General features: G+C 44.8%; 2 protein-coding genes across 2 annotated transcripts in view; one reads left to right on the top strand and one right to left on the bottom strand.

The window, feature by feature from the left end:
* LOC308166957 (gamma-crystallin M2-like) overlaps window positions 1-442 on the bottom strand; it is a gene marked incomplete at both ends in the record, with an annotated part of 1,105 nt that extends 663 nt beyond the window's left edge. The window contains 2 exons of the mRNA XM_080541284.1: window positions 1-18; window positions 194-442. The exon at window positions 1-18 is cut by the window's left edge and continues 36 nt beyond it. Coding sequence (XP_080397410.1) covers window positions 1-18; window positions 194-442 — 267 coding nt within the window. The remainder of the gene's footprint in view (window positions 19-193) is intronic.
* Window positions 443-3,950: 3,508 nt separating this feature from the next.
* On the top strand, window positions 3,951-4,575 carry LOC308166950 (gamma-crystallin M2-like; the record flags this gene model as incomplete). The annotated part of the gene is made up of 2 exons (XM_080541277.1): window positions 3,951-4,205; window positions 4,291-4,575. 2 exons carry the CDS (start codon window positions 3,951-3,953, stop codon window positions 4,573-4,575), a joined length of 540 nt encoding a protein of 179 aa, XP_080397403.1.
* Between the last annotated feature and the right edge of the window lie 6,945 nt (window positions 4,576-11,520).

The raw sequence follows: 11,520 nt of genomic DNA, 5'->3' as shown, positions 1-11,520 counted from the left end.
CCTGTAGTTGCCCCTGTGCTGTAATGGGATCAGGAAAACATGGGTTTAATGGGAGGATCAACAGATAGATAGAAAGACAGATAAATAGATAGATAGATACAGTAGATGGTTGTGTGGACCAACCATGGGGATTATGTGGCAGGACACTTAGACACTATGACAGACAGACAGACAGCTATTCGTGTGGACCTACCATGGGGATATGGCGACAGGACTGCATGTTCCAGTTGAACATGTTCTGGTAGTCGGAGTACTCGCCCCTCTTGAAGAACCACTGGTTTCCCATGTAGTTGTTGCGCTCGTAGAACATCCAGCAGCCGCTCTCAACCCTGCAGGACTGGCAGCGGCTCATGTAGGAGGACATGTCGGGGCAGTCGTTCATACATTCGTAGGAACGACCTCCGAAGTTCCTGTCCTCGTAGAAGATGATCTTGCCCATCATGGTGATAGCGCTTAGCTAGGTGGTTAGCTGCTGATGCTAGGTGCTGTTGCTGGTCCTAGAGGTGGTCGTGAGTGACTGACTTGCGACATGTCGGGAAGCCCTCCATTTTATACCTGTGGGACCAGGGGCCTCTGCCGTTGTTTGGAGAGAGAGGCCCTGAGTCAGCGACATGCTATAGAAGTCTATAGAGGGGGGTCCCCCCTCCGATCTCTGCTTCTCAAAGAAGTTTAACAACAGTCAGTCATGCTACTTTACCATAACGCTTCAGTTTTTTAAGTTTAGGTAGGATCTGGTTTAACGCCTGTGATCGTTTATACTGACCATAATCATTTGGTGTTCCTTCGCAGAATGTGTAACCTTAACCGACGCCTGATGCGTTGGTCTTTAATGGTCCAAGGTTTTAATTTGGAGATCCAACACAGGAAAGGTTCTGAAAATGTGGAACAAGCATCCCATTTACATTACATTTTATATTTTTGGCATTTAGCAAACGCCTTTATCCAAAGCCACTTAAAACAAATACATGTATCTAAGTAAGTGAGTCATTTATCCATCAGTCATCGCAAGAAATGCTGTCTAGGGCCAGAGGCAATACTAGAAGAAGGAATAATGATAATATTAATTCATCATTATTATTTACAGTACAGAATCTGTACAGGGGACTAGAGAGGATGGAGAGATGGAGGATCAGCAGGGACAGTTAAGGTGTAGCCTGAAGAGATGGAGGTCTCCAGTCTACAGCGGAAGATAGGGAGTGACTCTCCTGTCCTGACAGCAGTGTGAAGCTCATTCCACCAGCGAAGACCTGACTGGGAGAGTGTGACTGTTGCATCCCCTTAGAGGCGGTGGTGCCAGTTAGGTTCAAGAGCGGAGTGAAGGGGCAGGTGTTTGGGGGCTAACCATTGCTTGCATGTAGGAAGGGGCAGCTCACTTTGACACCTTTTTAGGCGATCACCAGGGTCTTGAATCTGCTGCGACCTGCTGCTGGGAGCCAGTGAAAGGTGAAGGAGAAGGGTAACAAGGGAGGATTTGGGAAGGTTGGACACCAGACAGGTGGCAGCATTCTGGATAAGATGCAGAGGTCTGATGGCGGAGGCGGGGAGCCCGGCCAGGAATAGGTTGTTGTAGTGAAGGTGGGAGATGACCAGTGACTGGACCAAGAGTTGACCAGCTTTTCTGGTGAGGAATGGACGTATCCTTCTGATGTTTTAGGGGAATAATCTGCAATAGCATGCTGTCGCTGTGATGTGGAAAAGTGGATCGAGGATCACCCCAAGGTTCTTATCTGTATGGGAGGAGGTCACCATTGCGTTCTCTACTGTGATTGAGAATTCTTGGAGAGGTCAGAGGCGTTTCCAGGGAGGAAGAGTAACTTAGTCTTGTTAAGGTTGAGATTGAGGTGGTGGGCTGACATCCAAGCAGAAATGTCTGCAAGACACGCAGAAACACGTCTTGCCACCTGTGAGTCAGAAGGGGGTGAAGACAGGATGAGTCGAGTGTGTCACTTTCCCAATTAAAACCTTGGACCATCAGCTACCAATGCATCTGGCTTTGATTGTGGTTACACATTCTGTGACGGAAAACCAAATGATTATGGTCAGTATATAAGATCATAAGCATAACACTATATCCTATGTACAGTGGGGTGCAAAAAAATGGGCACCCCTAGTCAAAATATATTTTACCATTAATATCTAAGTGAAAAGAAGAAAACCTAACCTCTAAATGGTACAAAGTTAAACATGACACATTTCATCACATTTTAGCAATATTATCATTCTTTTTTTAAAACTTTTTACAGAATAATAAAACAAGGAAAAAGGCCTTTTTCCCAAGGTTGGGAACCCTGTCAGTTAGTACTTTGTAACTCCTCCTCAGGCAACTATAACAGCTTGCAAATGCTTCCTGTAGCCAGACTCTTTCGATTCTTGCTTTGGGAATTTTTTCCCATTCTTCCTGGCAGAACACCTTTAGCTCAGAAATATTCTTCGGCCTTCTTGCATGCACTGCATGTTTGAGATCTCCACAGATTTTCAATAATATTCAAGTCTGGGGACTGTGATGGCCATTCCAAAACCTTTATCCGTCCTTCCTGGAGGAACTTCATGGTTGATTTTGAGGTATGCTTCGGGTCATTGTCTTGCTGGAATACCCAACCTCTCTTCAACTTCAATTTCTGGACTAACCTTCGAACATTAGCCTCTAGAATGTCTTGATATTTGGTGGAATCCATTCTTCCTTCCACGCGCACAATATTGCCTGTGCCCCCAGCTGCTACACAACTCCAAAGCATAATGGATCCACCTCCATGCTTAACAGTTGGCAAGGTGTTCTTCTCTACAAATGCTTCACCCTTTTTTCTCCAAACATACCTTCTTTGGTTGTGGCCAAAAAGTTCAATTTTGGTTTCGTCAGTCCAAAGCACATTGTTCCAATAGGCTTCAGATGTATCAAGGTTTTCTTTCGCATACTTCAGACGCTTAATTTTGTATTGAGGTCGTAGGAAAGGCTTCTTTCTGGCAACTCTGCCATGTAGGTCTTTGTTGTTTAAGGTACGCTGTATTGTGTTCCTGTGAACAACTAGACCGGTGTCTGCTACTCTTTTTTGTAGTCCAACTCTTTTGCAGTGATGTGTGGGTTCTTCTTCTTGCTAACCAGATCTCGGGCCATTCTTTCAGAAATGTTTCTTGGTCTTCTAGATCTTGCCTTGACTTCAACTGTTCCATTTATTTTCTATTTTCCAATGATGTTTCTGACAGTGGAAATGGGTAGTTTGAAACGTTGCAAGAGTTTTTTGTAGCCTTCTCCTTGATGGTGGAAGTGAACTATCTTGATTCTGACATCCTTGGACAACTGTTTAGAGGAACCCATGGTTTTTAACACCAGACACAACAGCCACCACAATCAGATACTTTAGAAGGCATGGAGTTACTTAAGAATATATATAGTTCAACCATGGAATTATATTCACCTGACTCATTGGAGCCCTAACAAGTAAATCACCTTGGTCTGGGCCTTAGTAATCATTTCCTTAAAAGGTAACAAAGAATAATCGAAAACTCTGAAAAATGAAAATAAAAAGAAACCTTGCTTTAAAATTTGCAGAAAGATGGAATTTTTAACTTTGTAGCATTTAGTGTTCAGGTTTGCTTTCAATCACTTGGAGATTAATTATAACAGACATTTAAACCAGTGGTGCCCACATTTTTGCACTCCACTGTACATTTCAAAGAGCTGAAGAGCGAGCAACAGAGCCAGCGTCTCCTTTTGTTAAACTTCTTTGAGAAGTAGCAGACCAGAGTAGGGGACCCCCTCTACAGCCTTCTATAGCATGTCGCTGACACAGGGCCTCTCATTCACTCCAAAGAATGGCAGAGGTCCCAGGATCACAGGTATAAAATGGAGGGCTTCCCAACAGGTAGCAAGTCAGTCACTCACCACCACCTCTAGGACCAGCAACAGCAGCTAGCATTAGCAGCTAACCACCGCTACCAACATGACTTCTGACATGAACATGATGGGCAAGATCACCTTCTACGAGGACAGGAACTTCGGAGGCCGCTCCTACGACTGTATGAGCGACTGTTCCGACATGTCCTCCTACATGAGCCGCTGCCAGTCCTGCAGGGTGCACAACGGTTGCTGGATGGCCTATGAGCGCAACAACTACATGGGCAACCAGTGGTTCTTCAAGAGGGGAGAGTACTCTGACTACCAGAGCATGTTCAACTGGAACATGAGTTCCTGCCGCTACATCCCCATGGTAGGTCCACACAACTAACTAACTATCTATCTATCTATCTGTCGATCCTCCTCATTAAACCCATGTCTTCCTGATCCAATTACAGCACAGGGGCAACTACAGGATGAGGATGTATGAGAGGGAGAGCTTTGGAGGTCAGATGCACGAGATGATGGACGACTGTGACAACTTCCAGGAGCGTTACCGCATGAACAACTTCATGTCCTGCAACGTGATGGACGGCCACTGGCTCATGTATGACCAGGCCAACTACAGGGGCAGGCAGTGGTACATGAGGCCCGGCGAGTACAGGAACTTCAGGGATATGTACCAGGGCAACAACAACATGAGGTTCATGTCCATGAGGCGCATCATGGATTCCTGGTACTAGATGTTGCTTGATTGGTAGTTAGAAAGACCAAAAGAGAATCGGTTGAATAAAGTTTTTAGAAAATTTTAATTTTGAAGTTGTGTTTTTTTATTTATTTACAAAGGGTTGGATAAACACACACACACACACACACACACACACACACACACACACACTTTGGTATTGACAGTACTGTCACTCCTCTGCTCACTCTCTCTCATCTCTCCCTCTTTCTCTTTGTCTCTTCCTCCTCTCATTCATTCTCAATCTTTCTCTCTCTCACTTGGCATAATAAGACATGATCTCATGAGAATTCTGATGTGACTAAACAGATCATTAATGATGACGAATATAAAAGAACAACACATGAAGTTATGACAGGCACAGCAGTTTACACATAACAGGAACAACATTCCATGTGGTGAGTTTTTACGATGAATGTCCCTAAATCTCCTGTGCAGTATGCTGATAAATTTATATTTTGCCTGTGGATATTTTTCTTTCCTTAAACATATATAATTTTAATCTAATTTTGTTTATTTATTTATTTATTTTGCCTCTTATACTTTGTTGTTATATGTGTTTGTATATGTGACAACTGACAGTGAAAAGAGCTACCTGTAGGCAAAATCATTTTTCTGTTTTTTACATGTGCTTAAACTACAGATTGTAAGCTTTCAAATAATGCGTCATACATTGAAATCGGAAACAAATTGAAGACAACATGAGTATTTGAAAGTTGCTACACCTGAAATCACGAAGCAGAGAAAATGCCCTTCAAAGATTTTGTTCTTTCTCACACCTTGACACAGCCAGGTAATGGGCGGTAACAATGTCTGGTTAACCCCACCCCCAACCACCGCTGTCATCTGTCAATATCTGTCAGTGTTAGTCACTGGGTCAGATAGCTATAGCTAACATTATTACCTAGCAAGGTATTACCTAAGCTAATTAGCCAGCTTATCATTATGGAGGCTTTATGGTTGTTGTAACTATTATTCTTTTAATGAAACTAAAAAGTCTTGAATCAGAATCAGAATTTATTTTACAGTACACAACAATACAAATCTTTGGCTGTGGTTCTTCAACATTAGCTTTGCAGCAAGGTACATAATCACAACAATCCCATCACAATAATAAGTAAAGATAAGTAATAAAGTGATAAGTGATGGTAGTCGCACTACAGCAGAATTAAAGTGCAACCAATAGTGTAACATGCTGTGCAAACACAAGTAAATAAGTAATGATAAGTAATAAAGTGTAACATAAAGTGTATAAAGTGTCACATGTAAGTAATAAAGTGTAAACAGTAACATGCTGTGCAAAGTTCAACAAGATGAAAATGAAAGTGTTTAGGTATTTCTCAAGTAGTCAGGTAGTGTGCAATTTCTGCATTCCTCCAGCGTGTTTCTCCTGCCGCTACAAACGGACAGTCTTGTTCCGAGGTGCCTTTTTCTGAGGTGCCTTGTTCTGAGGCGCTGTGGAGTCTGGTGGGCACGGGCATGTGGTGTCTTTTGCCTCATCAGAACAGAATTCTCTGATCTTGTCAAAGAGATACTTCTGTCTGTCCACGTCAAGTCCGGGTGGAGCTTGCACAGGAAGATCACCTCTGGGGGGCTTGACATCAGTGCGTTTCAGTAGCTGAAACTCGACTGGTTCTGCGTCGTTGCCATAACCACGCCAGGTCTCCGAGCATCAAAGCTGCAACAGACAGAAGACAATACATTAAATTAAATATAATATAATAATAAATGAAATAATATTACCGCCATACCATGTTCATAAAATGAAATAGGTAATACATGACAATGAATTACCTGAAGTGTTGGTAACTCTTAATGTGTGGGAGCTTTCGGAAGTAGCCACCAAGATGCTTTTGCCAGTCGTAGCATTGAACAAGCACGGTGCCATTCTCCAGGCCTACAAGCTGGGGGATGTTGACATGTTTCACCGGAGAGCTGGCCCTCACGACTCTAGCAATGTCATCCAAAGTGTCCAATCTGGTCTTCCTGAAGTACTGCTTGACAAGGCCAAAGCACCAGTCGGGGCCAAACTTGGTGTGGCCTGCAATCAGGAAGTGGAGGGCCAGTGTCTTGTGAAGGCCATGCATGGTCCGCCAGGCACAGTACCACAGCATGAAGTTGTTCTTGTTTTGGCCACTGCAGTTGTCACAGTTCAGGTCCACGTATGTTTCTCCAACTCCATAGTTCTCGAAGAAATGATGCAGGTAATTGATGACTGCGTTGCTGCCCTTACTCGATGCCATCCCTTCATCGATGAGGTAGTTCACCTGCTTAGGCATCCCTTCGCAGGAGACACCAAAGAGGCCGCACTTGCGTGGAGTCAGAAAGTACATGGGCCCTGGTTGATGAGGGTCAGAGGGGTAGTGGACCTAAGAAAGAGAGACAAAAGAGGAAGAGAAGAAAAAGATTAGATGCAGTGAAAACCAACATCACAGAGAATTGTGTTTGGGTAAACCAAATACAATCAACCAAATCAACAGTGATAGGATGAACTAATTCTCACCTGTTGTGCAAAGTCAAAACTGTAGTGCATCGTGATTTCTCGGCTTGCTGGTGTGGAGGGGCCAAGAGAGAGCTGCAAGTCCTCGCAGATCTTCGCACAGGCAGCATTCATGCGCTGGTACAGAGAACGCTCCTTTTCAACACGGTCTAGATGCTGCTCCTGCTTCTTCAGCTTGGCTGATTTCACCACATCCGGCAGATTGGCACTTCGGAACACTTGGTAGTTGTTCCGCTGGCACTCCCAGCACAGATCTGTCCGTGGTTTCGTGCTTGTTATGTCAGGGAGCAAGTCCCTCCACAGGTTTCGGAAGCTGTCCACACTAACAACACGTTGCTCTGCAAAGAAAGAAATTATGTTATGAGTATGACAGCTGTACATATTTACCCACACAACATACAGTTTCTCAGTACAAAAAACATTTAACATGTCTAACTTATTACAATTCTACTGAACACGAGTTTAACACATAATGTTTACATACCACGTTTTTGCAGAGCATCACTGTAGAGACGATAGACTGAGGCTTTGCAGACATTAGATGGGAGTAGCTTTGCACTGTAGTTTCTGTGCCCAGGATGACGGCCAGGTAGAACAATGGCGTGATCTTCGGCGTAGTTTCGGATAAACTTTACGACTCTTTTGATGTCCTTTGTCTGGAGAAAGTTTTTGTTTGTTCGTGGACACTTCTTCCTCTCGCGTGGTAGTACCCCATTTTCCTTGTAGGATTGGGAAATGGAATTGAGGAGTTTGTTGCTGATCCTAAACAGAAAAAAATCAAACAGTTAGTTAGCTAGATGTATCAACACAACTTAAGAACAGCATACATACAACACAACAGAAGAACAGCATTACATACAGAAAATGCTAGCTAGCTAATGCGGCTAGCCCAACCCAACCGGGAACAATAGAAACACTCAACTAACTGTACACAGTATCGATGATTCAGAACATAGCTAATGCTAGCTAGTGAATGCTAACACGGCTAACCCAATACAAACAAACAGTTTTAAAGCACAAACTCACCCGAGTAGCGGCATACGGTGATCCCTTAAATCCGTATGTGGTCCTAGTAAATTTTCGTTTCCTAGGGACCTTCTTTAATCCTTCAGTCATTCCTGAACGATTCATTGTGTTCAGCAACGTTCCAATAACAAGCATGTCTCGTTTTTCTTTTGATAACGACGCACAATCTAACCGAGTATCACGAATGAATTCTGGAGACAATCTTGTACTGCAAGATATTTTGGGTTAGATAGATAGATAGACTTTATTTGTCATTGTTACAGTACAGGTACCAAACAACGAAATTTAGGAGGGGAGGCTCCCCTGGTGTTTAAGAAAGGAAAAAGAAACACATTTTGGAAAAAGCATAGATGCATAAAATCACAAGAAGGTAAGGAGCTGGTTTACATCAATAGAGGCTATGTACACAATCCACTGTACTATACTGCACAGATAGTCAAATAGGGTTGTCATATTTCACAAGAAAGTATTTTTTCACATTTTTTTAAAGTGTCACAGTTTGCAGGCTTGAGTATTTTTTGACATTTTTTTAAAGTGTCACAGTTTGCAGGCTTGAAAATGTACATGTTTGTGCCTCAGCACTAGCTGCCATACAATCCGTCCGGACTTGTCCTGGGCCCAGAACTTAGGCCTTTTCTGTGTTCAGGGCCTTGACGGCCCTGTGGTAGAAGCTGTCCTTCAGTCTGTTTGTCCTAGCGGCCGGGGTCCTGTACCTCCTGTTCGAGGGCAGCTTGACAAAGTGTTCGTGCCCAGGGTGGGTCGGGTCCTTGGAGATCTTGGAGGCCCTCCTGAGACAGCGTGTTTTGTACAGCTCCTCCAGAGAGGGAAGGGTGGCGCCGGTGATCCCCTGTGCTGTTCTCACGACTCTCTGTAGATCGCTTCTCTCCGCTGCCGTGCAGCTGTGGTACCAGTTGGAGATGCCGAAGGTGAGGATGCTCTCCACTGCGCCGTGGTAGAAGGCCACCAGCATCTCCTGCTTGCTGTGTTGTTTCTTGAGGCATCTCAGGGTGTATAGCCGCTGTTGTGCCCTCTTGATGGTGCCTTTAGTGTTGTCCTTCCAGGCCAGGTCATCCCGCATGATGTGTCCCAGGAAACGGAGGTTTGAGACCATCTCCACGCTCTCTCCGTCGATGAGCAGGGGCAGGATCTCTGACTTTTTCCTCCTGTAGTCTACGATGAATTCCTGGGTCTTTGACTTGTTTAGCAGCAGGTTGTTTACCTTGCACAGCTTGCTCAATTGCTCTACCTCATCCCTGTACGCCGCCTCGTCCCCCCCCGAGATACATCCCACCACGGTGGTGTCGTCTGCAAACTTTACGATGTAGTTGCTGGGGTGGATGGGGGTGAAGTCGTGGGTGTAGAGGTTGTAGAGGATGGGGCTTAGCACGCAGCCCTGGGGTGACCCAGTGCTGAGGCTGAGGGCTGTGGAGGTGTGGGGGCCCACCCGCACCCTCTGGGGGCGGTCGGTCAGGAAGTCCTTGATCCACGCACATATAGAGTGTGATAGACCCAGGTCTAGTAGTTTGGTCACTAGCCTGTCTGGAAGGATGGTGTTAAAGGCGGAGCTGAAGTCCACGAAGAGCAGTCTCGCGTAGCTGTTTCCCCTCTCCAGGTGGGATAGAGTGGCGTGGAGAGTCGTCGCTATGGCGTCCTCTGTGGACCTGTGGGCTCTGTAGGCGAACTGGTATGGATCCAGGTTGGGCGGGAGGCGTGTGAGTATGTGGGCCCGGACTAGTTTCTCGAAGCACTTCATGATGATTGGTGTGTGTGCCACCGGGCGGTAGTCGTTTAGGCAGCTCACCGTGCTTTTCTTCGGGACTGGGATGATAGTTGAGGTTTTCAGGCAGGGTGGGACGGTGGCCTGGGACAGGGACTGGTTAAAGATGTTGGTGAAAACCCCGCCAGCTGGTCGGCGCAGTCTCTCAGCACCCGTCCCAGGACGGGTTGAGAGGTATCTTTCCGTCTCCGCTGGCAATTGCAATCAAATCTTCTTATGAAGTCCAATTCTGTCTCTAGCTGATTATTCTCAACCTCGTCAGACCATTCGTTGTTGGGATCAGTGTTTGGATCAGAAGTCGTGTCCTCGTTTTCACTGTCTTCCGACTCCGAAGCTGAGCTATGTCCATGCATGAATTCATCGATGTACGAAGTCATAAATTCTCCATTGTCGATCTTCAAACCAGCAGCTGAAATTCTGTTGATTGCCTCAGCAAGCGTTTGGGAGTCCATTTCAGAAGAAAGTAAACACAGAAACGAAAACACTGTTTTTATCCCACCCCCTCGCTCAGCTATTGGCTACCTCAGTCGAGCTCAACAGCCAATCATACCAAAATGGAAGCTACATGTTTATTCAGCCCACCCCCTCAAGCGCATCGGAAAAAGCAACAAAAAACAAGCTAATTTTGTTGATAGATAATACTTATTTAATTAACGTAAAACTGTTCGGAAAAATAACGAGTGGGTACTTCACATCTTCAAGTTGAATGTTAGCTAAAAAAAACGAAAATCTGAGTTTTAGGTCAGAAATAGTTTGAAGACTGATTTGACGTATTTCTGTTTTGCGAGAGGTGACTCGAAACACGCTAGATCGTCACATATGTATCCTCAATGGAGCCCCCACCCAGCGAAGGTATCTGACAGGATTGAAAAATAAACTGTATCTTGTATCTTGAAAGTTGGGACCAGCCACCACATCTAGCTGGCAAGACGGAACAATGAGGTTTTCCCCACAATAGATATTTAAAAAAAATGGTGCTTCATATTTCTTGTAGTATTGTATTATTAGGTACATTTACATTAACATTTACATTAGGTAGTTATAGTTGTAGTTGTGTATAATTACTGATACGACTCCCATGATACGACTCCCAGCTGTTATGGCACTACGTAGGGGGAGCCGAACATGAAGGTGTATGTACCCCAGCTTACTGTGTATGTACCCTGTATGTACCCTGTATGTACCCTGTATGTACCCCAGCTTACTGTGTATGTACCCTGTATGTACCCAGCTTACTGTGTATGTACCATGTATGTACCCCAGCTTACTGTGTATGTACCCTGTATGTACCCCGGCTTACTGTGGGGGGGAACTAATAATGAACCACAACAAATATAACTAAAGTGCAATGATTTATTAACTAAAATGGTGGTGATGACGCATTTAATCTGTCAGCAATGTCTTGGCAAACCATTTCCCTCGCTTTCTTAATTGTGGCACTATTTTACTTTTTTGACTTCATGAAGCTCAATAAGCAGAGCGCTGCGCTGTCATTTTCCCGTCAAGTATCTTCTTTTCGACAATCGGCTCTTCGGCTCTTCTCGGCGACTGTGTCTCAGGAGGTAGAGCCGCCGTCTAATGATCGCAAGGTTGGCAAATCGGCTGTTCGAGCCCCGGCTGGCCACATGTCGAAGTGTTCT

The sequence above is a fragment of the Nansenia antarctica genome (assembly GCF_963989245.1).
Source record: "Nansenia antarctica genome assembly, chromosome: 10".
Lineage (NCBI taxonomy): Eukaryota > Metazoa > Chordata > Actinopteri > Argentiniformes > Microstomatidae > Nansenia > Nansenia antarctica.
Note: the sequence above shows the minus strand (reverse complement) of the source record. Positions and strands in the feature narration are given on the sequence as shown.